Source organism: Antedon bifida, chromosome 4, assembly GCF_963402885.1.
Source record: "Antedon bifida chromosome 4, ecAntBifi1.1, whole genome shotgun sequence".
NCBI classification, from domain to species: Eukaryota; Metazoa; Echinodermata; class Crinoidea; order Comatulida; family Antedonidae; genus Antedon; species Antedon bifida.
In genome coordinates this window covers 4,603,728-4,630,189 of record NC_136229.1, presented here as the reverse complement: position 1 = coordinate 4,630,189, position 26,462 = coordinate 4,603,728, and the positions used below count along the sequence as shown (strand labels likewise).

Sequence of the window (26,462 nt, the reverse complement as noted above, 5' to 3'; positions counted from 1 at the left end):
ATACATTAAAGATCAAACACTATCCTTGCATGTTTCGATAATTTAAGGTCACAATTACAATATAATGGAGTGGATGGGCCTTCTCTTCCATTATCATACTAAATTTATCATAAACTTTAATATGGAAGTGTTTTGATATTGCTGTTTCGGGTGTGGTTCAGAGTAGCTTAAGGAAATCAGACCTTAAAAAATGAAATAAGGCGTGTAAAATTATTAAAATCAGACAATTTCAATCGATAATGTTTGTTATGTTGAAGTTTATGATAGTTAGTTAGCAGCATAATAACTGAGACAAGCCCATCCATTCCATAGAAGGGTTAGATCTGGAGGCGATTGAGGACTGCTCGAGTAGAACAAAACGCTTCCTTATCTTTTGTTTCCACATTCAATCAGGCTTTTTAATCAACTAAGTTAATTAATTCATTGTTTATCAGAGTAATATTGTAGCCCTGTTGTAATTTTCAAATATTTGTCTTTTTCTGTACATTACTAACCTTCAACTAATTTTTAGCAATTTTCAGGGCTCCCAGTTGTATGTCAACATGAATTTCCTTTTGGAAAAATAAAATGAACTATGAACTATGTATATTTTTTCTTGTGAAAAAGTCGTTAATTTAATACTAGTTTCGTTTCTAACAACTAAATTTAGTACATTGGATAATGTTCTACGCGTTCCATATTATGTATCAACAAAAAAGGAACATTAAAAAGTTCCAAAATGGTTAACATATTGGATCAAACAACAGAGGGCGTTTTCCTTTCATCATATCATCCAAGACTGTTATACGTGTAATATTTTTAATTTAACCAGGCCTAAGCTTATACGTTACTTTAATTTATTAAATAATTATTGTTAATACTCAAAACATTTATTTAAAAAAGAATTCTTGTTTTTATATTTTTGTGTAGCTTTATTTGTAAAAAATAAATTGCATGCAAGCTCTTGAGTTAAGGTCAAAGGACAGGAAAACATGGAGGATGACTCGAGCTGAGCAAAATAAATTCAGCGCAGAAAGAGTGAGCTGGCAATATTAATGTTAATATCCTGCCCGGCTTCCTGTCTAAGGTTATCAGGTACTATGCCTAAACAAAGAATAAATTTGTATACGTTTGATTTTAAATTCAGGCATTATGCCATTATTATTATACTTTTATTATTTATTAATTAGAGGCGCTGGCTGGGCCAGCAGCAGCAGGCCCCACCAAAATCGACGAGGAGCTCAGCCAGTAGTAGTGTAGCCTGTAGGCAGCCCTGAGCCACCCGGGATTTTTTACTTTTTTTAGAGTAAGCTAGTAGGCCTAGCTAGGCCTACTAGCCTAGGCGGGCTCTAGTTGGCTGATGCCGGTTATGCAATCAGGATACTGACCCTAGGCCTACCCTAATGCACTTGTCAATTGTATGACCCACTATACGACCCCCGGGAGAGGTGCGTCATTTGTCCGATGTGTGTCATACCTTATGATTACCATGACGCACCCATGCGTCAATAATGTGACTTACCTTTAGGTGACCATGACGCACCCATTTTGACGCACTGTGACCATGTTTTTTATGGTATTTTAGGTGGTAAAGTGACGGACATTGACACACCATTGGTCATTGATTTGACGTACCATCTAGGTTTTTTGACGCACCCCTGCGTCAGTAATTATTTGTAAATGACGCACCCATGACGCACTTCTCCCGGGGGTCATATAGTGGGTCATACAATTGACAAGTGCATAACTTAGAACTACAGTTTCTTAGCAAAACATTTTTTTATTAAATATTAGCCAATTTGTATTTTTTTCCAAAATATAAAATGTTACAATTTTAATTACGTTTTCATTTCATAATTATTATATTATAGATAGGCTTATGTATATTAATAATAAACTATTTACATTTAATTTTAACAGCTAGGTAGGATGAGCTTTGCTGATTATAGCCAAAAAGCGGAGGACCACCAATGTATGCTTGTTCTGGTCAAGCAAGTTGGTCCTCACAAGAGTAACCTGTTCCACAAGATCATTGATCGCATCTGTCTCGTAAACCACACGTTAGTCCCAGAATCAAAGCGACATGTCTGGCTGCGTTTCAAACGAGTTGTTCGTCTTGAGAACAATGCGTGGGGCGACTTTCAAGCACATCGACGTGTTGCTGGGTTGATGTGCGTAGGAAAAGCAACAACGGAAATAGAATTAGCTAGTATTTATGCTAATTTTGACACGATGAAAGATGGGTACAAATCAACGTTGTTTGATTCTCGTTGCTTTGTTTTTGGAATGACGGCAGAGACAGCGACGGAGTCTGTGTCTGGTGAAAAACCGGATGTAGTGTACTTCCCAAGTTTCGAAGAATCGCAGACATTGGAAGACTGTGTAAACGACTTTGCTTGCTCACTGTTCTGGGTGTTGGAATCTAAGAGGCTTGAGAGACTGAACGATCGGAACGATAAACTTCCATTGTTAATTGCTCCCTTTGAACGTAAGGACATGGTTGGAATCGACACTGAAACCAGGTACAGTTAATAGAATAGCTATTCTGTTGGTCAGGGATGGTTGAATATGACATACTTACTCCCCCTCTGACCAGAGTGAAACTTACAAGTAGTAACCTATAGTGTATTTAACGTTTTGCCAATTTTAAATTAATGTTGACATGAAATTAAATTTCTTTACCTCATACAAATGGAAGATATTGTTAATAACATCTAAGAAAAAATTCTTTCAATAAGTTATTAAGTTGAAAAGTGAGATTTAGTTGACTTTACCATTCGCTACATTGGTAACATTTCACCCCAGGGGGTAACTTAGAACAGCCATAACGGACCAATCAGATGTCAGCATGTCATTCTTTGACAAGACACCGGTCACCAGTTAATTAAAATTGAAATACCAACACAGGTTTTTTTAAACCAAAATTTTACTATATTTTTAGGTTAAAAACATTTGTGTTTTTTTGTTATAATTTTCAGAGCATTTAGGAGAAGAGTTGTTGGGCGAATGCGCAAGCATCTAGCAGATCTTAGCTTGATGGCTGGTTTAGTGCAAGAAGCATTTAGTCATTACCAAGTAGCTTTTGAAATTCTAAAGAATGCCAATGATTGGCTGTGGATGGCAGGTAAATTTTATAAATATTAAAGATGTATTGTCCCCCAAAAACATGAAAAATGAAAATTAATGAAATCAGATTTTGAATTGTCTATTTTGTAATTTTAATAAAGTTAATTAAAAAAAAAAAATGTTTTCACTTATAAAAAGACAAAACAAACAGTTAAATTCAAACAAAACACATTGGCTGGCAGTCAATGTGACTGTTTTGTGCTTAAATTACATTTTTTGAGGTATTTCTTTTTTCGAACATTATAATGGCATATTCAACAACAAAATTTGAAAAAGAATATTTGTTCAGGGGGACAATAGTTCTTTAACTGTATATACAGTATTAAAGCTAAGATTCAGGTATACATAATATGAACGTTTTAATAGTTGAATAGGTGAATAATACTGTGACTTTACTATAAATGAAGTTAAAATTACATCTCAAAGATAAGCAATAATATAATTAATATTTGGTACCAAAAAGATGTACGTTAAAGTTTTACATTTTAATGAATGTTAACATTTTTCTAATAATTGTTTTAATCTGTTTGAGAATTTTAAATTTATGAATCCTCTTGTATATCTATGTTTGAATGTCGTCTGTATATTTTTGTATTGTTTTTAAGAGGGTCTCTTCAAATCAACTGTACTGCTGTAGTACAGCTGTTAGAGCTACCCTTGTATTTAAAATAAAATTGAATAAAGAAATAATAAATATATACTTTGTTTCTAGCAACTATTGAAGGTATGTGTGCTGCATCTGTTATCATGCTGTATCCTTCAACATTACGAAAAGTGAACCTCCCTCGAAACTCATCCTTCACTGGTGGCATGTCACTGAAGCATGACCATGTCAAAATCAATAATAAAGGTAAAAATAGTTGTGTATGTACTGTAGTTTTTAAGCTCTGTCCACACTAGTAAACTTAAAGCTCTGTTTTTTTTTTATTCTTTTTTAAAATCACACTATTAGGAGACACACATTTAAAAAAAAAAATTAATAATTTGTTTGTGTTTTTAGTTTCAATGTTTGTTTTTTTCATTGTTTTCTTTGTGGATATGTGCGCTTTATAAAATTATCTTATCTTGATAATTACTGTAGGATGTTATTTTTGTATCTGGAGAATTGCACCTTTAACAGTAAACAACTTTCTGTTATTAGCGGAAAAATTGTGAGGTCTGTGGTATGATGTGAACAGGAGTTGAATACTCTTTAAATTACCTTTTAGTGACCACAATTTGTTTACTCTTTGCAGCATCTACGTTACCATCAAATGGCCTGAAAGAAGACATGTCAGATGAGAGGCAGAAGATATGCTATCCAGCAGACGATATTGTAGAGAAATACAAAGAGGCGATTATGCATTATAGTAAGGTGTGTGAATCTTATGTTGAATCCACTTTTACTTTTTTGTTTTGTTTATATTTAGGCAAATTGCCAAGGTTAACCATAAGCGAATTCATTCACTCTCCTTCTTAAAGGTGGCAATCCTGTTCAAAAGAACATATACACAGGATGCTCTACATAAACAAAGTCTTAATAAAAGTTGTAATATGGATTATAGTATATTGGAGTTGTAATATGTCATTAGAAAAAATCCTGACATATGACAGTACTTGAACCCAGGACCCTTGGATTGGTAGCCAGTACTATGATAGTATACAAGCCAGTTGGATATGCCTATTGGTACAAAATAAAAATGCATTTAAAAAATATTTTGCATGTTTGAGTTGCAAAAAATTGACCTTTTATAGGTAAGTTTAATTTAAATCTGTATTATTCATTTTCCAAACTTAGCACTGTTTATTCTTATGTTATTCAAATAACTGACTTGTAATACAAGAAGAATTGGACAGATTTTCTTTACATTATTTATGTGTATTTTATTCTATTAATAGTATAAGCATGCAGGCATTGTAGAGATGGAAGCCAGCATCAAGGCTACACAAGTGATTATTATGCAACAGGTAAGTGAGTTGTATGCTGTATTAAATTGCTGCTTCCACTTTTAAAGCCTGTCTATACTATCACAATTAATGTGAAAAAAATGTGATGTGCCCACATATGGACATGATGTCATATCCTTACCATATTTGGACATGTCACTACCATATTTGGGCACATCACACTTTTTTTTGTCACATAAAGTTTGATAATGTAGACAGAGCTTAAGACATTTTTCCTGTAAAAATATTTATATATGTGCCTTCTAAAAGATAGATTTGTTAAAGTAGTTGTTTACAAGATCTTTAAAACGTTAAAAGGATCTCCAGAAATAAGATGCTCTATTATTATTGAACTGTAGCTAAAATTTACTACAATGTTTCCCATGTTCCAGCTTCATTTGATACCCTTTAAGATTTTCTGAGTTTGAGTGTCCAATTTCTGAACTTTTTAGGTGCCATACAGTATCTCATGACCACACATTATTGTTTAACCTTACTTAAGCTCTGTCTACACTATCAAACTAGTTTGATATACCCAAATATGGTAGTGATATGACATCATCCAGGCATTGTCTTTTGAAAATGATAGGTGTGCTACAAATTGCACTCCTCAATACATTCAGGGATGCTGTAGGTGTGCTGTTTGTATTTTGGTGTGTAGAAGTTTACCAAATTTAAGCGTGTTGTAAATCGCACTCCTCAAGGGCAGTTTAGGAGAGTGTTAAGTTAGTGATCACACTCGCTCGCCTTAAAAGACAAGGCCTGCTGAATCATCATGTCCAACATAAAGTTTGATAGTTTAGACAGAGCTTTAGTTGATTTCTGCTTGTTACAGCGCTGTAAACCAATCTACTATTCTAAATAGTAACTATCTATGAATTCGGAACTGTAAAATGTATCACATAAAAGGGTAACTTCTGATTAAAGTAAAGTCTGCTTCACCGCTGTCTAAAAATAAGTTTCTTTATTATGGACTTCTGGCTTGGTGGTTATGATCCTTGACTACCAATCCAAGGGTCCTGTGTTCAAGTCCTCTCATGTCAAGATTTTTTTCTAATTACAAATTACAACTCCACTCCCAAAGACTTGTAATAAGACTTTGTTTATGTAGAGCATCTTGTATATATGTTTGTCTTGTGAACAGGATTGCCACCTTTAAGGATAGTGAACGAATTCGCTTATCGTTATCCTTGGCAATTTGCCTCAATATATAAACAAAACAAAACAATGTTGATGCAAAGGTTTATATTTTATAATACAGAAATTTTAAACCCGGAGCTCCCCTTTAAAGTTTATTTTATTTCTATATCCCATAATAATTATAAAGTTATTCACTTATTATCTCACTTTGTGCGGTGCTGCAGAATAAGTCCGGCATCGATAATGATAAGGTATTGATATTTCTAAGTTTAATGATTTTAGTAATTATTTGATGGAGTATTTACCCTTTTTTCATACTAAAAATAAGATTTTGTGTTATATTTCAGTAATTTTTTTTGTTGTGTACAGTAATTTTCTAAGGATATTTTTTGTTTCTCACTGTTAGTCCTAATTGTAAAGTGATATTATTTTATATGATGGATTTCTAATTAGAAAACGAAAAAAAATAGAAAGAAAATTTGCATATGTAAATAAATAAACCAGTGTTTATCAACTGTACATTAAGTTCATTGCATGAAATCTTTTAGTTGTGATCCTGTTTAAGTTTTAAGTTTAATGGCATGACCTTGATTTAGAATCCTAAGAAAGTGATTTTATTATTTATATTTACATAAATATTTAACAGATCAAACTATTAATGTTTAATTTCATATTTCCCATCAATATTTTCAGTATTTTCATATGATTTACTAATAGATACGTGTTGTCACAATTAATTTATTTACACATTTTTAATGACATTTTATTAATTAAAAATGTATTATTTTATATGGATTGTTACATTAGAATCTGTGAATTAAGGCTTAATTTGTATGCATGTTTTAATTTTGTAAAATCATTATAGTATATATAGTTGTTGTAGAGGCAACCAACTATTGATAATATAAACAGATTTTGTTGATGTTGGGCTAGAGGAATACCACTAGATACAACAGCTAAATGAGGGGTGAATGTTTGTAGGTTATAACAACTAAATCAGAATGTAAACTGGGTTTATGTAGTCTAATTTCAACTATAATTAATAAGTTATAGTTATACAATAAGAAGTCTGTTTACCATCTAGTACTATTATTGAAAGGTCTTCGTAAACACCTTAAATCATTTTTGTTATTTGCGTTTTCGTAAAATTTATGAACATATTTTTTTTTATGTAGAAAAAACTCGAGGCTGCAGAGTTTCTTCAAAACGTTGTGTACATCAACTTGAATCTGTCAGACAGCGAAAAAGTTGAGCGCTACAGTGCCCTCTCGCACTTATTCTCTGAGATTGGCTTTAAGCGTAAAGCATCTTTCTTTAAGCGTGTTGCAGCAATGCAGTGTGTGTCACCAAATAACCCATCACCTGCCTGGGGACATGTAAGTAACAAAAGCCAGTTTTGTGTCCAACTTAGACAGCGAGTTGTATCGTCGGTAAAAAAATGTTTAATGTTCTCATGACGACCTAAAAGCTACGGCCAACACTATCCCAAGATTAAATGTGTATTAAAAGCTCTTTTGTGTGGCTAATTTAGACAGTGTCTCGGGAGAAATTTAAACATGTTTAATGTTCTCCTGACACCCTAGAAACTATACCCGACGCTATCCCAAGATATCAATTTAGGCAGCATTGATTAGTCAAGTCCAGACAAGAAGTTTTGTTGGGTCTTGTATGATAATGTCTGAGTTGGCCTTTACCTGTTCTCATACATCTGGCTATGTGAGGAATTGAGATGGGTCAGTACACTGGAGTTAACCCCTACTCTTCCTAAAGATACATGAACAGGTGTGTGTACACTCAACCTCCAGTTATAAGTCCTGTTCTACCTCCAGAACTAATGGTCAGGGAAAGTCCTCAACCTGTGCGTATTTATGACTATGATTTGCAGAGCCCCTGCATTAACCGCTCGACCACTTGACCTGACATGACCTGACTTATTGATGGATTAGATTTGATTATACATCTTTAGATTAGACAATTTAAAAAATGTTAATTTATTTTCAGTGCCACTCAATGCTACTAGAAACATTGAAAGGTTTCCGAATAACCCTTGAACCCCGAGAGTTCATGTCAAACAAAACAAATGGTTGGCCAGACCTACAACAAAGGATAATGCAAGAGCTAGTGTTCACTGCCAGGAAAATGGGGAAAGCTGAAATAGCCATAAGGTATGTGTAATTTCAGTCAACTCTGCTAATAATATGTTCAGAGCAAACTCTACAATGAAACTTAATCTAGGTTCTATTTTGGCATGTATGGCGTTTCATAAGTATAATATAATACTCACAATTACCATTAGTTTCAGACAAAAATTGAAACACCAACGTGGTGGACTAACATAAGAAAGACAATTACTATAAACAAAATAACTATGGACTTGAAGCAAGTCTAAAATAAAACTGTATATTATGCCCACCCAATTTAAAATTTAGTTTATTTAGTTATAGGTTATAAATCCTAAACACAAAAATACTAGCCTCTACCATCTGCAATTAATTGCTTAAGCTATATTTTTATTTTTTATTTTTACTATTTTAAATATATTATTAATTTAATTATATCCTTGATAGATAAGATAGGTATTATTGACCATAATAAACATTTTGTTCTTAGGTATATGTGTTTTATTCTTCATTGTCTATCGGATCACTTGACAACGTTAGAGAAGCGCGAGTTAGCTGCAATGCTAGAAAGCTACACATCAAAAGTACCAAGCCCAACTGACAGTATCTCCCTTGACAACGGTCTTCTTTTACCTCCGGTACCATTCACAAAATTTCCATCTCTTAGGTAAGTATTTGAAATAATTTTCACCACCAGTTTACCAACATTTTTCCTCGCCATACTGTATTCATGTTTCAAATATTATATCTATTAGATTATATACTTGCACTGATGAAGGGCTAGTGTTGCCCGAAAGCTCTGCTAATTGGCTGTTTTATTTTATCGTTTTGATTTAGCTTTTTGCTTATCTTATATTTTATTTTGTATCTCCATTGAGATACTGATTTTGCTTTTTGCTTATTTTATTTTGTATCTCCATTGAGATCCAGCCACTGATATCCACAGCATTGTCATCATTTTCCGTAATTTGTTTTTGGATTTATTAGATATATACATATATATATTTCACATCCCCTGACTTGAAATTATACTGTACATGCATATCCATGACAGCAGCCAAGATGTAAAATGAAGGAACCTCATGTGAAAATGAAGAGACCTTGTGTGAAAATGAAGGGGACCGCATGTGAAAATGAAGGAACCTCATGTAAAAATGAAGGGACCTTGTGTGAAAATGCCTCATGTGAAAATGAAGGAACCTTAAGTGAAAATGAAGGGACCTCATATGTGAAAAGGAAGGGACCTCATATGTGAAAATGAAGGGACCTCATGTGAAAATGCCTCATGTGAAAATGAAGGAACCTCGTGTGAAAATGCCTCATGTGAAAATGAAGGAACCTTAAGTGAAAATGAAGGGACCTCATATGTGAAAATGAAGGGACCTCATGTGAAAATGCCTCATGTGAAAATGAAGGAACCTCGTGTGAAAATGCCTCATGTGAAAATGAAGGAACCTTAAGTGAAAATGAAGGAACCTGAAGTGAAAAGGAAGGGACCTCATATGTGAAAATGAAGGGACCTCATATGTGAAAATGAAGGGACCTCATGTGAAAATGAAGGGACCTCGTGTGAAAATGCCTCATGTGAAAATGAAGAAACCTTAAGTGAAAATGAAAGAACCTTAAGTGAAAATGAAGGGACCTCATTTGTGAAAAGGAAGGGACCTCATATGTGAAAATGAAGGGACCTAATCATACATTACTGCAGTAAAAAATGTACATACTGCATAGAATAATTTGATCCGAAAACAAATATGTGTCTACATATTAAGATCTGTATGTAACAAATTTCAATACTTTCTTTTTCTTTACTTTTTTACAGGTCTTTTAAATTAGTACGTTTGTCCCCTCATCTAGACCCTGTGCATATTTTAGTAGAAAGTCCTAGTTGTAAGTCACCAGTTTTCAAGAGTCCATTCATCTATTCACCTCTACAATCAATGAACAGAAATAAAAAACTACCACCAACCAAAGTTGGTAAGTATCATATACACTGTATAAGACACTATACTAGCAATTTGTGACGTTTTGTAAAAATAATGCATATATATTACTTTAAAAACATTAAACCAGGTCATTTCTTGTGCGTTCTAAGGTATTATAATTATGATAAAAAGAGAAAAACACTGCATTACCTAAGTAGCTCGCATCACTTATTTTTAACTGTTTAAAGAAGAACAAAATTATCCATTTATTTTTACATAAAATGTAGTGACCTTAAATTAGGTAAAAAAACCATAGGTCTAGGTCTTTTACTAAATAAGGGGTCCATTGTTCTTATCTACAATGGTAACTGTTAATTTATGTTTTTCTTTAATAATAGCTTTTAAATGGGTTGCTGAAGAAATGTGTGAGGTTGAATTAAAGTTTTATAATCCTTTACCATTTGAACTCCGTGTTGCCAATTTGGTAAGAACATTATTATTTTACAATTATTATCTGCTCTTACTTAATACTTTGGGTTCTAGTCTAGTTTAGAATATAAATGTGATACTAACTTATCTTAGTCGGTATGAAATGGGTTTAGTGAAGTATATTAAGAATTCACCGATTGTTGTGTTCATTTTTTAAAAATTTATTCAACTTCTCACTAAAATGTACATTAGTCAAGTCCGGTCTAGTCCCAATTGCACAGTGGCTGTGTGTGTGTACTAGTACACCGTGGTAGCCCCCTACTCGTCTCTTTAAAGTGCACATGAGCTAGATGTGTACACTGGATCTACAATTTATAGTCCTTATCCGAGAAGACTTGTTCTACCACCAAAACCATGAAGCGACTAAGCCTTGAATCCTTGACGTAATTTCGGTTCCACTGTCTTAACCACTCGGCCACTCAGTTTCTTTCCTGTATAATACTTAATACTAGTTTCATCATTTTATCATAGGGCTTCCTTGCTGAAGGGGTTGAGTTTGACCCCACACCAGCAGCTATTGTCTTACCAGCTGAATCTGGTCCTCATCTTGTCTCCATAATGGGGACACCAAAGAAGATGGGCACCTTAAAGATAACAGGTAAAACAGTTTTGCAGAATTTGTACATTTGCTTGTTATACAAAGTTAAGCTCTGTCTATACTATCAAACTTTATGTGACAAAAAAAATGTGATGTCATATCACTACCATATTTGGGCACATCACACATTTTTTTTTGGTCTTTTTGTTTGATAGTGTAGACATAGCTTTAGACAAGTTTATATAACCCTATTTATTTTAAATAAAGTAACTTTTTTTAAATTTTAGGATATACCACACATGTAATGGGTGTAAAAAGTAATTGCAGGTTACCATTAATACCAAGTATTAAGGAGCCATATTATGAGGTTGAAGTAGTTCCGTCACTTCCGAGGTTAAAGGTCACAACATCATTACCAAAAGCAGCAAGTACACTTAGTCTAAAACCAGAAACAAAGAAAGTTTCTGTAGCATCATCTGTGAGCCTATTAGAAGGAGAAAGGTAATTTAAAGTCAATTGTACAGATGTAGATTGGTGGTTAATATGCTTTCCTTCCAATCCTAAGGTCTGGGGTTTAATCCTGATCATGTAACAGAGTTGTAACTCACTACTGTTTCTACTCTAATCAATCTTTTATTCATCTCAATACACATAAAAAAAAAGGAGTAAAACAAATTTAATAAGATGTAAGTGACCTCCAGAAAACCCCAAGGGGCTTGTGATATGAGGCCCACAAACAACTAGTTACATTACGATAATAATAAATAAATAGCCCCAAAGCATCCACTCAGCATCAAAGCATGGTTTAGTTCATCCATCCTGTAATTGGCAAGTTGTGAAATAAGAACTGCAGTAGTTATAAAGAGGTTAGATATTCTTAGATATAAATGATATTGCAACATGCTGGACTGCACTTTGTTTATTGTGTACTGAATGCTGTAATTATAATCGCGTATAATACAACTGCGAAGACTTTCATATATACATATGGCCTTGATCTCATTTCAGCTTGTCATGCCAAGTAACACTAAGCAATACAGGAAAAGCACCAGTAGAGACGGCCACATTAGAACTTATGAACTTAGGTAAGAAGCATAATAATGTAGATAAAATTTGGTAACTGTTAGATATAGATCAAACACTACCGAATTCTGAAGTTGGTTTGTTGCATGTTACTTTACTCTAACGCTTCTTATCAAGGGGGCGTGGGGAGGTGCACATCTTCAAGGATATGGAATTAAAGTTAGAAAACTGGATATAATAAATGATAATAACAAGCCAGCTGCTGTTCACCAGGTCGTGTGGTACCTTGTTTTTTTGGAAGAAGAAAGGGGGATTTTGTTTGCCAGAGGCTGAACTCTTGTGCCTCAATGGGAGGGTGCACATGAACCCAGTTCACCCCCTATCCCCTTGCTTATATATTATATTTACTTGAATATTGTTTGTTACAGATTCAGTACCTAGAGATTGCTTTACTTGGAGTGAAGAAAATATAGAAACGCAGTTGCCACTGGCAACCGGTGGAAAGTTACTCTTTACTATATACATCAAAGCTAGTGGAGATTTCCTTTTAAAAAGTGCAATACAACAGGATGGTGAGTTAATGTTTCAATTATTCATTATTAAATGTAAACATTTGCAGCCATATTGAGGTATATTGATGATCATTTGATTAGCTTAGCTCTTTTTGGAGAAATAGACGACTTTTTGAACAGTTGAAATATGATATTATTTTTAAATAAATGAATTTGATTAATTGTTTTTAACTTTACTGTCCTTTAATTTATCCACTTTTTATTTGACCCTTATACCTATAACGTAACATTGCCATTTATATACCGCCTTTACAATGCCCAAAGATCTTTACCCATCATTTATAATCGTCACTACCATTTCAATTACTGCAGTAACGATAAAACTATTTAATGTTTTACAGAAATGCCAGAGACACCAACAGTGAGTAGTTATTTCAATAGCCCGGCTCGTAGTACTCCAAATCGTTCGGTATCAACCGCATTTATAGAAGCTAGTAAACCATCGAGGATACAAGATAAAGTAGACAGTATAGTTAAGGTATGTTGGAAATTCATGGTCATGTATTACAATCTGTTGACCCAGGGCTGTTGGACTGAATATGCTATTCATGAACGATTTGGTTTTTCTCATCAAATGCTTTAATTCCCTTTTTAAGTGTAGTTGTCATTTTTCTCTCTTAAAAATTATCGTCCTAACTCTCGCAACACTGACTTTTTTGCTTTGCCCATTGTCGAAACTAAAAATGGTTTTATTCAAAGATTATCCAAGCTTTACAATTCAATTTCTATTAAATATAAGACTATCGATATTTTTTTTGACATTTGTCAATTTTTAAATCTAAAGTTCTTAAAGCTATTTAATTTTGCCATTTTTGTATGTAGCATATTGTGTTTTTCTGTGTTTTTACGTATATATTTATATTTAAATATTTTTAAGGCATCCTATAATTTTGTAATTTTTTACTGTTGGATGTAGTTGGAATAAAATAAGAATAAATAAATAAAACAAAACTCTTTTTTATTCAATTCAATTACACAGAACCGACAGGTTAATGTCCAACGATTAGGCTATGAGCGTTTCAGAGAAGAATCTTGCCTAAAGACACTCAATATGTAATGGGTAATATTTTGCAGGAAAACTACCCAAATGTTAGGTGTACTAATACCTCAGAATTAACTTTTTACCTGTGTCAGTACAGTATACTGTAAATATATGTAAATAAAATAACGATTTTCCCCTATAAAGTACACTTTAAAAATTCATTTTAGACAATTGAAGGTATGTTAAAGCTGACGTATTCAGGTGGTGAAGGACTGAAAGATTGTTACTATCGTGAGACAAATATATTAATAAAGCTTCATAAGAGACCATCGCTGATGATCACGAACTGGACGACGATACCAGCAACAAGGTACAAAATATGTAATATAGTAAACTCGCCCAATACCGGACTCTCTGAAAACTCGAGACTCTCCCAAATCCAGAGTTTTCCAAAGGTCCCTAATTTTTCTTTACCATTAAAAACACATTCTGAATACCAGCCCAAAGGTGTCTGGTATTGGGCGAGTTGACTGTATATTATAAATGTTTTTCTTTTCTTGTTGTTATGTTTCTTTTTTTTCTCTTTTATTTAATTTTTTTTTCTTTTTTCTATTTCTTCTTCCTCCTTTTTCCTTTTTTCCCATTTCTTTATGAGCTATTTTGTTTTCGTTTCAGTCCACAGCAATTTTACTTGGTGTTAGATTTTTTAAATGGAACATGCAATGAAGTACATGTGCAATACGGCAGTAATCAAAGTATGATATTAACCCACAAACAGAGTAAAAGGTAGGATAATCAATTTCATCAACATTTATTAAATCATTTTTACTGTAATTTATTCAAATTAAGCTCTGTCAAACAGAGTGATATGCCCAAATATGGTAGTGATATTCCCTAATATGGTAGTGATATGACATCATAATGTCCATATATGGGCACATCACTTTTTTTTGTCACATAAAGTTTGATAGTGTAGACAGAGCTTTACAAATGACAAATGGGTGTCTATGGGCTATATTTCTAAACATTAAAACTGGTTTTATAAAGATTGTGTTGCACTTAAAAATTGCACAAACTTCTAAAACTGGTAATCAAGGCTGGAAAAAGAAAAGAAAATGATGGTTTAAGTTAAATTTTCTACCTCCTCATACAGTCACAAATAGCTCAAAGTGTGAGAAATGTACCTTTTCATTTTTATGTTCTGAAAAAAAAAATTGATAGGAATTAAAAAAATAAATCAGCAGGTATGAAAAAAAAAGAAAAAAAGAAATTCAACATAAAAAAAAAATGCATGCCATCCACTGGCGTATTTTTCAAACAAAAAAATATTTAAGTTGGCTGTTTTTCGCAATATAGAATGAAGTATGTGTGGAAAAAAAATCACTAGGTTTTTTTAAAAGCGGTAGAAAAATCTTCATGGTATGAAAAATTTAAAAAATCTGTTGACTACTATCGGTGTGTTTTGCATGTATGCTTTATAAATTGCATTGTATTCACTCTTTCAACAAACTTTTCTATTTCGTATTTGTTTCACATAGGATGAGAAACTAGTTTCTCCCTAATGCAATGAGGTAATTAAATAAAACATGGAAACGTTGATCATTTTATGCTATACCCTTTAGTACACACCAATCTTGCTTGTATTTTGTATTTTAAACGATGTATTTTATCAAGTATTTTTAGCAAGTTTTAGCCTTTTAACTCATTTTTATATTTTTATGTGAATTTTCAACTTTGAACAAACGAATATAATTTCAAACCATGTACTATATTTTACTGTGTTTGACAATGAATAAATGAAATGAAATGTTTTAAAATAAAAGCAAGTGCACTTTTTGCATCGTTAGTTAATTTCTCATTCGTCAACAGGATAGCAATCTTACTAGATAGATTTACAATAACACAGCCTAAGCCAGCTTCTCCGGTCACGCCTAAACCAGGCTGTGTGCCTGTACTTCAGGAGCAGGTGAAGCTTGATGTATTATATGCTCAGCAGCTTGCCATGCTTACCAATATCACATGGTCTATAATATCCTTTGTTAATATTAAACATGGTTTATTCAGTAAATGTAATAACAGATTTTAGCATTCAATTTTTATTGATGCATGTATCAGCCAATTTACATAACCAAATATATAATGCATTATGTTTTAGGGCAATCGTTAATTTTGAGTGTGTGTTTGAGTCAGTAAGTGTATTGTCTTTTTGTGTCGAAGTTTACAATACTACAATGCATGTCTATTATTATTACTATAATTAGCTTTCTGTTCGTCAGATATTTTATATATATATAGTACTCTTGAAATCGGAAAATCGTTGACTCACGGTCAGTGGCTGTCAATATGTAATCATTATTTTGCGTTGCAGCTAAAAGTTGCGCGGCAATAACTGGTTTATTTATCGAATCTTTTCGGTGTTTTTAACCGTTATTTTCAGGCTACCATATAAACAGGTTACTGAAAATTTGTCCTGTTTCTGCTGCGGAGAAATTGTCGTTAATTTATTCAAATGTTTCATAACCGGTTAATAACCATTTATAGAAACAAGACCTGAATCTTAATAAGGCTCTCCAGAACTTTGAAGCCTATCAGTGGCCCCGAAAAGGTAATGACTATCGAATGAGTCGACTTGCAGTGATTATTAACACTGCAATTGTTTTTAAAATAAACATATCAAGCACCGGCTCTCAGCTTCACTTTAGTAAGACATCAAACGTTTTATTATTCAAACGGTGACATTTAAATTGGCACTGCATAATATACAAGTTATCATCATGTATGTGAAAGTTGAGGTTTATGCAGGTTGTCGTTTTGTAACACATGGTTCATCAAATATGATAATTACGTGTGAAAAGTTTTCCAGATTCTTCGTGGGAAATATCATTCAGTGTGAATTCCTTCTGTGTGATATATTGTAATGTATTTCACAAAGTGTGATGAAATTAATGGCAATAGAGTACTACACTGTAGAATGATATGAAATTGTTCAAATTCAACAATTTCAAAATGTTTTGAAAGAGTTTCCATTCGTGTTGAAAAATGTTATAGTTGTAAATACAACAAATATTTTGAAACATGATAAAAAGTTAATGTTTTTATATAGGTTCAATTTTGATAAAAATGTGTGCTGAATTTGATTACAAGTACGGTATAACATTCGGAAAATATGAAAAATGATGTAAGCGGACACCCTCGAGACCGGTAAAAGTGTCCGTCTATCTACTTATGATAGGTTTGTTTGGCCGATAAAGGCTCAAACTTTGTAATGCACCTCTAAATTTCCTGTCGTTAACGTTTAAGAAAAAAATAATAATTAAGGTGTCGAGTTATACAAACACAAAATAAAAATGGTATGTAAGTTTCCAAGAGGCATCCGATAGTTACCAATAGACTTGTCAAAAGTGTCTAGTTATTTTTTTCTTCTTTTTAACACCACCAGCTGCCATTTTGATTTTTATTCCAGTTCAAGTGTATTTATGACACACCATGTGTGCCAAAATATTAAAACCGAAACATTTTGTAGAATTTAGTTACCATACATGTAAGAAAAATGTATGCATTAGGCAGTATGAGAGTTATGATAATGGTAATAATAAAAATTTATACAGTGCTTTCACTAAAGAAAAAAATGAACAATAATGATAAAAAAAATGATTCATTTTGATCAGTAATTATCAATTCAAACATTTTTTCACTACCTCCATTTTAACATTTTAAAAATGTACAGCTCTGCTTTGTAAATGAAATCTGTTTTCAAGTTGTAGAGTTTAAAATTATATTTGTCTTTAACAATACTGTACTAGTAATGAATCCTGCAATTTAATTGCCGTTATCATGCGTGACCAAATACCAGCATATTCTACAAGTTTGAAAAATTTATTTGCATTATGTATTTAACCAATTCAATATTATTACAGTCATTAAATTAAATCGTAAAACGAGACCTCGGAAAGTATTAATTAATACGTCCCTTGATACAATCTCAGTCTTCTTTCAGTTTATTTTGACCATCCTATTGTAATCATATTCTTTAATACAAGAATAATATAGGCAAGCTATCAGTAGAAGCTTAAAACAATTTGTTATGAAAATAAATAAAATTTTTCAGCAAAAATGTTCTTATGAAAGTTATAGTTATATTTTTATCACAAAATTGTAAATTCCAGAAAATTTTAAAAGAAAATTAGGCATACTTATTACTATCTTCATCATCTCCATCCAGGTGTATAAATGGGTACCTAGTAAGGTCAAAACATAATTGCTCTGATTATTAGCTGCATTATAGGAGGATTTCCATAGGAGTTTGATCCAAAAATTGACCGGAGTTATAATGTGAAGGGCTTAGAAGCAATTATTATTTTACCATCATCATCACCATCCCCATCATCATCATCATCACCATCCTCACCGCCATCGTCATCACTATCGTCATCACCACCAACACCACCACCACCATCACGATCACCACCATCACGATCATCACCATCACCGCCATCACGATCATCACCATCACCGCCATCACCATCACCGCCATTGTTATCACCATCATCATCATCATTGTCATCACCGCCATCACCACCATCACCATCATCATTATTAATATTATCATTATCTTGTTGTTCTTCATCATCGTGTTCTTCTTCCATCAGCATCATCATGATCATCATCACCATCACTGCTGGATGTAACCCTCCTCCAGCATTTTCCAATTCCTCGAATATCACTTTATGATGTCATCTCTCCACCAAAATTTAAATGGCAATAATGTGCAAGTTTAAAACTTTGTCTTTGTATACAAACACAAGCAGAATTCAGTATGGTACCATATTTATTTTGATAATAATTACAAAGATGATTGATTGCATTGATTTCCCCAAGCACAAGATTTGTCTTGACTTGGTAAGTGATAGTGGTTGTGATGTTCCCTTGATACGTTTATATCTAATTCAGTAATTTAAAAAGACTTTGTGCATGTATGTAAATGTAATTTAAGAGCTCATCTATGCCAATATTTATACAGTTGTTTGTGTGCGGTACAAATCATGAATATTGTTACGAATGTTTCACAGATGTGTTTGTTTGTCACCTATGTGTACTAAATACTGTTAATGATCGTCCCTTGCCAGTTCATCAAGAATGCCACGTTGTTAATTTGTTTGTAGTACATGTGTACTTTACTTTAAAAATAAATATTATGACAGGATGTAGTGTATTCCTTAACTAAGTCATTAAGCTGCAGAGAAAAGAACCGGTACAGTATCAGTAGAGCACATTTCCCTATCTGATGCAATGATAGACAACATCCGACTATGTCCCATCCAGTGGAGCGTCACCATTAATGAGATGCAGCATGAACACCAGGAGGATCCTTTAAAGGTGAAGGTTGGTGAAATCGTTGACCTCCGGGTCAATCTGACGAACAACATGGAGGAGTTGTTGGATGATTTGAGTATTGTCGTTGAACCGTTTCAAGATCAACAGAATGGTGTGAAGCTTGCGCACTTCGATGAACATGTGGCATGTATGGGTTGCAATAAGGTTATAGATGAATCGGTAAGTATAATTTAGTAAAAACACAGAGAGCATATATAACAAGGAATTGTTTTAAAAGCCAACATTTTTTATGATTCTTTAAAATCAACCCAATGTTGTCTGTGTTTTGTTTTTTGTTTGCCAAAAGCCAACCAATAATAATAGAGAACAACATCAACATGTTGCAAACACAAATAAGAACCTTGATTCCCGCATGGGCTAGCTTTATCTTTGTATTTTTTTTTCATGTGTTGAATCCTTATGATGGTGGTGTTTGGAAGTAATTAATAGCTCTATGATCCAGTAAAAATATTATTTCCATTTTTTTAGCTTGGGGCAGGATTGTCCCTAACGCATACATGCCAGTACGTCTTCTTCCAGCCTGGCCTTTTCAAGTTCAGTATGCAATGCAGGGAGAAACGTCCACGCTTCAGCAGCAAAGACTCTCCGGACGCCCTTGGAACTCCTCAACCAGAAAGGCTTAGCCTTCAAATGCCACGCATCAGCCTGCCTAGCAAGCCTGTTAAGACACCCAAGTTTAAAGGAAAGGCACAAACCAGCCTAACAGTGTGGAAGTACAGGCCTCCGATAGAAGTGCTAGTAGTAGGTGAGGGGTGAAACTCCTAGCCTAGAAATGATTAGGTTAACAAAGAGTTTTTCTGGTAAGCACTTCTCTGCATGTTGAAATTTCTGTGATGAAATTCTGGAAGGTAGAAAATATTTTCTCATCATAGTCTCCAGATTTTATAGACCCCCATTCAAATCTTTATGAGGTGACGAGTTCTTGCACGCAATAAGGCGTAACACTGCACATCTTGTAACATTTTAAAATTATCGTCTGCCGTTACGGTAGCATGATGATTTATGGATATATTCCCTTGTATAATGTCATCAACCTTAAACAAATTATAATACACGATATTTTACTGTAGTAAAATGCAGTCTGTAGACCGTTTTATGCCTATGTTGTTGTCTCCACAACAGATGGTAACGGCATGCTTTTGTAAATTCAGATTCACTTATAGGCAACAATAGAACTAACATTGATCACTCTTAATGAATACAAGGGCATCCTATCTTGAGAGAATGAGAAATTTAGCTATCCATATTTGCATGCATCATCCAAGTCCGTAGCTAGGGAACATTCAAAGTTTCAGTCAAACCCCTTTCTTCCTAAAGTGAGACCAGCATGATAATACACTTTAGGTTAGCTTATGACGATTTTGTCATTTTTGGTGAAAATATACCATTTTGTGGGGAAAAAAAGCATTCTCAAGTGATTATCCTGGCAACTGGCTTGCGTGCCATACGTATTCAATCTTTTCCACACCTGATTAAAATCATGTTGTGGAGGTTTGTTCAGGAAAACCAGGAAAACTTTAAATTCCTTCCCATCTCTCATCATCTCATCTTTATGAACAACATTCTCCTCTCTGACACTTGTTCTTTTTTTATGTAAAGCATACATCATTTGAAGAAATGGTCATATATCTATAATGTCAGATAAATGTAACAGTTGGACCACCCTGACCATCTGTAAAATTGAATTGTATAGACAATCTAAAGTCTTAGCATGGAAATTAAAAATCTGTAATTACTTTCTTTCAATATCAACTAACGTAACTATTAATATTTAGTAATAATACAAAGTAATTATTATTTAGTCTGTAGAGTTCATTATTTTTATGAAATCTTAAGTGCTAGGTTTTCCTTGAAGCGAGGGGTAATGGGTCCCTTGACAATCAGGTATCCAGAGAATAAGAAATATTAATAGTTCTCGGAAATAGATAACTAGTGATTTACTGTTTTTAAATATTTTATTTAGTGTGTGCTGGTCACAGGCTGAACAACCCAGAAGGGGCTTTCTTTTTTTCTTCCTTTCTTTTTTCAATTCAAATAGAAATTTATTCTTTAACAAAAATTTAAAAACAAAAAAGTTTATTTTAAATCACTAGGAAGAAATATTTGTTTTGAGAGAAAATATCATTCAACATATTAGGAATTATTAGATGATTGAAATCTAATATATATATATATTATTTTTAATTAATATTTATAAACGTTTGAAATATACAACTCATATTCGTCACATTTTAATCACAATTTACACTCACATTCACTGTTAATCATGCCTCTACTGATCATGATCAAGCAAGTCATGTGACCTTTAAATGATCAAATAACATGCTCTGTGTGATCAAGCGGAACCTGTAAGATCAGCTAATTAATTCATAAAGTAGAATCAACCAATCAGCATTCACTGTTGATCATGCCTCTAGCAATCATGATCAAGCAAGTCACGTGACCTTTAAATGATCAAATAACATGCTCTGTGTGATCAAGCGGAACCTGTTAGATTAGCTAATTAATTCATAAATAGAATCAACCAATCAGCATTCACTGTTAATCATGCCTCTACTGATCATGATCAAGCAAGTCATGTGACCTTTAAATGATCAAATAACATGCTCTGTGTGATCAAGCGGAACCTGTAAGATCAGCTAATTAATTCATAAAGTAGAATCAACCAATCAGCATTCACTGTTGATCATGCCTCTACTAATCATGATCAAGCAAGTCACGTGACCTTTAAATGATCAAATAACATGCTCTGTGTGATCAAGCGGAACCTGTTAGATTAGCTAATTAATTCATAAATAGAATCAACCAATCAGCATTCACTGTTAAACATGCCTTCACTGATCATGATCAAGCAAGTCATGTGACCTTTAAATGATCAAATAACATGCTCTGTGTGATCAAGCGGAACCTGTTAGATTAGCTAATTAATTCATAAATAGAATCAACCAATCAGCATTCACTGTTAAACATGCCTTCACTGATCATGATCAAGCAAGTCATGTGACCTTTAAATGATCAAATAACAAGCTCTGTGTGATCAAGCGGAACCCGTTAGTTTATCCAATTAATTCATAAAGTAGAATCACAGAATATGATAAAATAAGTTAATGAATATTCATAAGCACTGGAGACTAAAAGTTAAAGAACAAAAAAAACGTTGTTCACATAAGTACATTAAATTGATTTAATTTTAATTTAATGAAATGAATAATATTAAATATTTAAAAAAAAAAAAAATAAAATTATACACTGTCAAGCTAATTTTAGTTTAATTAATTAGTATTATAATATATTAAGAAGATGGTATTTAAGATAACTTTTAAAGTGATTGGCCAGTTGGAGTAATAATAATGCTCTGCCTACACTATCAAACTAGTTTGACAAAAAAAGGGTGCCCAAATATGGTAGTGATACGACATCGTCATGTCCATATATGGACACAAAGTTTGATAGTGTAGACAGAGCTTTACTCCTGGAGATAACAATTGATACAGGTCTCTGTTTTGCTACCTTGGAACTTGTTGATATCTCTAGCATGTAATTTCTGAAATAACAGTACATCATAAAATAAGAACCTTTTGAAACAAGAAAAGCAGGTATTTAAAGGGAAACTCCGGGTTTAAAATGTGCATGATGATGTCATATCACTACCATATTGGGGCATATGACTACCATATTTGGACACATCACACCTTTTTTTTGTCAAACTGGTTTGATAGTGTTGACCGAGCTTTACGTTTAATATGGATATAAGTCGTCTGCTTCAGCTTAATATCAGAACTGTTGGTAGTACTCTTTTTACGGCAGAAATTAATCTTAAAGTAATTCGTAAAGATAACATTGTGATTTTAATTTATGAATTATAATCAAACTACTCAAAGAGTTAAACATTAATTAGTTATAGTGGGTCACTATTACCTTATTTGGTATGATTAGTACTTATTATTAGGGAGTAACTATTTTTATGCAACATCTCAGCATAACATTTCTGTATATTTTTTTTAAATCTTCACCTCTACGTGGTGCTGCATATAACAGTATTATGTTAGGAGCTTATGGAAAATACCTCTTATATTATTCAATTAAAGAAAATACTTTTAAAAACAATAGTATCGAAATATATAATATATATTATATTTATTTGTTCTATTTTGTTTGTTTTTGTTTTATGATGATATGATGAGTCTTTTTGGACCATCGATCCATTTGTGAATGCGCTTCTCCCCTTACAGTGTGATTTGGCTAATGATGGGATTTATTCGGCCAACATGGATAATCTATATATTTATTCAATTTCAGTTATTTTTGTTGGGTGGGGGATGTGTAAGAAAGGGTTGGGTAAGGGGGATTGGGTGTTGGGGAAGGGGTATTATTTCGTTTAACTGGCTGAAGAAATACGCAGTACTTTTTTTATACGATGTTCCTAATCAAGTTTCGTGTCGGAAACAACAGGTTATGGTGATGTGTACCTATGACGAACTGCATCGGTACTATATTACTACTTAATTAGGATAGTATGACGTCATTCGTTAGGTTAAAGGTCAAATATAGTGTATGTAAATTAAATGTTGATAAACTGTACATTATATATTAATTCGCTGCTGAAAATATATACATGCCAAAATAAATGTGAACATCTATATACATATATTAGAATTTTATATTATATTCATTAATAATTAGTTTTAACAAAGTTACGGTATTATTTATTAATTAATTAATTCATTTCTTGTTATTTTATCTTACTGGGGTATACAGTATACACGTATTCAAAAAACCTTTACCAATAAATACACACGTATCACTCGCATGTATTTTTGGAGTAAAAGTCGGGTTATTGCTGCCTAATGTTTAATTTGCTCAACAATAAGTAATTGGTTCTCGTATGGCGCTCGTCAATACACGCGTATCACTCGCATTTATTTTTCGAGTAAAATTCCGGTTATTGCTGCCTAATGTTTAATTTGCAAAAAGTAAGAAATTGGTTCTCGTATGTCTCTCGGTCATACACGCGTATCACTCGCATGTATTTTTCGAGTAAAATTCCGGTTATTGCTGCCTAATTTTCACAAATAAGTAATTGGTTCTCGTATGTCGCTCGGTCATACACGCGTATCACTCGCGAGTATTTTTCGAGTAAATTTCCGGTTATTGCTGCCTAATTTTCACAAAATAAGTAATTGGTTCTCGTATGTCGCTCGGTCATTACACGCGTATCACTCGCGAGTATTTTTCGAGTAAAAATCCGGTTTATTGCTGCCTAATTTTCACAAAATAAGTAATTGGTTCTCGTATGTCGCTCGGTCATTACACGCGTGTCACTCGCATGTCTCAATAGTGAATGATTGGTAAAGGATTTTTGATTAGCGCTTTAAACTATTCATCTAGTTCATTACATCATTAATCTTAATCCTTGTAATAATGTTAATCTTTAATAATGTTAATCTTTAATACTACAGATTACTATTCATGCTACAAATGAATATTAATAAACAGTAATTTATTTATATGTGTTAATAAGTTTAAACTAAAAAATGTACAACATACATTGCTTATTAGTTCCTTATTGGCATTGAAACCAAATGTATTCAATATATTATATGTATAAAGTGAAGCTTAATGATTATAATAATAATGGTGATTAATGTGTTTTAAAACTAAACAATCGTTTGTTAAATCAAGTACAGTTATTCATTATTGCAGCGGTCCTTCTCATGCGCATGCGCTAACGATGATATGTACTTTTTCTCCGTGTGTTTAATCGATCAATTGCTATAATGTAAATAAAGATATAATATCGTATGGACACGATTTGTCAACTATAACAAAAGCAAGACTTATTAACCTTATTACAATGGTCGTGTTTTTGTGTGCTTTTCTATTCCAGTCAATATCAATGAGCTTGTACGTGAGATCTCGGAACCTATGTGAACGCTAGTTCAATCAACTTACTCGTTGAAAAGATGTAAGCTTAGTTGCCAATTGGACGCACGTAGCGACCATAAAGCTTGGTTCCCACTCTAGAGACGCAACGCAAGAACGTAAACGCAATGCAAGAGAGACAAGCGACAGTTTGAATTTTTCAGCGCTTGTGATCGGTCAAATCAATTGCGCTGCGTCTCTGTAGTGGGAACCAAACGCGAGTACAAGCGAAAGTAGGAGGATGATCCGTCCCATCCCGTCTTTATTGGTAAAATTGATTGCGGCGGTGCGCTTACGTCCGATCCTTACATTTCAAGTGGGATTATATAAGCAAATCAATAAATCAAAAATGAATTAGGACTTCTTCATAACAATTTCTAGATGGCATGAGATAGATTTTCGGGTCTTAAGGCCAACTTACACAGACGATAACACGGTAGCGATAAGCCGAAAACCGCGTAGCTTGTCCCAAATAGAATCTGTATCTCTGCTGATCTGAGCCCGGAAACCACCGTCCGTTCCTCGTTGTGTGTAAATGGTCATAAGGAATAACATGGATTCTATATTTTTATTATAAGCGGTCATAAGGAATAAGATAGATTCTATATTTTTATTACCGTTACCGCTCGTCTGTGTAAATTGGCCTTTATGGTCACTTACGCTATTCGAAGTCAGTTCACATTAATTTTGATCCCATGATGTTTATTCGTACTGTTTATTATTTTGCTATGAGTTGCTGACCGAAAAAGTTGGGGTGGTTTAGGCTTACTATTTTCAGGTGCCTAATTTAAGATTAGTAATAGTAACCCACTACTCTAATAGTAACCCCCCTTCTAATAGTAACCCACCCTAAAAAAACAATTAAAGAATAATAAACCAGGGTTACAATTAGAAGATATTTTTATTATAAGTGGTCATAAGGAACAAGATAGATTCTATTTATTGTTACCGTTATCGCTTGTCTGTGTAAATTGGCCTTTATGGTAACTTACGATATTCGAAGTCAGTTCACATTAATTTTGATCCCAGAGAATTTCACGTCCATCAATACAGCCTAACTCAAATTGTTAAATTTCATCGAAACAAACAAGAGACTGATTAATGATAATGTAATATTCTACTACATGTGCATCTAATTATGTTAAATCAACAATCAGAAGTAGACCTGCTAGCACGTCATTGTAATATTACATACGGGTACGATTTAAATAGTGACATCATAGTAACCTGCGCCCGCTAATCGATCGTTTACGCGAGTATTGTCCACGATCAATACAACCAGTATGTAAACAAATCGTCCAAATTCAATTGGTAACCAATCATGGC

The 26,462-nt window shown here is 33.2% G+C and overlaps 1 protein-coding gene across 2 annotated transcripts; it reads left to right on the top strand.

Annotated features, from left to right (window-relative positions):
- Positions 1–988: 988 nt before the first annotated feature.
- Positions 989–24,665, top strand: LOC144839928 (trafficking protein particle complex subunit 9-like). Of its 2 annotated transcripts, XM_078695512.1 has the most exons (21): positions 989–1,074; positions 1,900–2,501; positions 2,958–3,103; positions 3,818–3,955; positions 4,341–4,459; positions 4,984–5,052; positions 7,347–7,547; positions 8,173–8,336; positions 8,782–8,958; positions 10,114–10,268; positions 10,615–10,700; positions 11,177–11,303; positions 11,531–11,744; positions 12,252–12,328; positions 12,695–12,838; positions 13,180–13,316; positions 14,048–14,190; positions 14,496–14,606; positions 15,690–15,858; positions 19,062–19,373; positions 19,683–24,665. In XM_078695512.1, exons 2-21 carry the CDS (start codon positions 1,909–1,911, stop codon positions 19,968–19,970), a joined length of 3,570 nt encoding a protein of 1,189 aa, XP_078551638.1. In that variant the 5' UTR covers positions 989–1,074; positions 1,900–1,908; the 3' UTR covers positions 19,971–24,665. The 2 variants fall into 2 exon arrangements, with proteins under 2 accessions (XP_078551638.1, XP_078551637.1); XM_078695511.1 differs by lacking the exon at positions 19,683–24,665 and having other exon boundaries at positions 15,690–15,842; positions 19,046–19,172.
- Positions 24,666–26,462: the final 1,797 nt, after the last annotated feature.

Excerpts from the sequence above, each read along its gene's own strand:
- LOC144839928 (XM_078695512.1), top strand. The coding sequence starts at position 1,909 with ATGAGCTTTGCTGATTATAGCCAAAAAGCGGAGGACCACCAATGTATG. Across the intron at positions 3,956-4,340 it reads TGTCAAAATCAATAATAAAG|CATCTACGTTACCATCAAAT; the intron begins GTAAAAATAGTT and ends TACTCTTTGCAG. Across the intron at positions 10,269-10,614 it reads ACTACCACCAACCAAAGTTG|CTTTTAAATGGGTTGCTGAA; the intron begins GTAAGTATCATA and ends CTTTAATAATAG.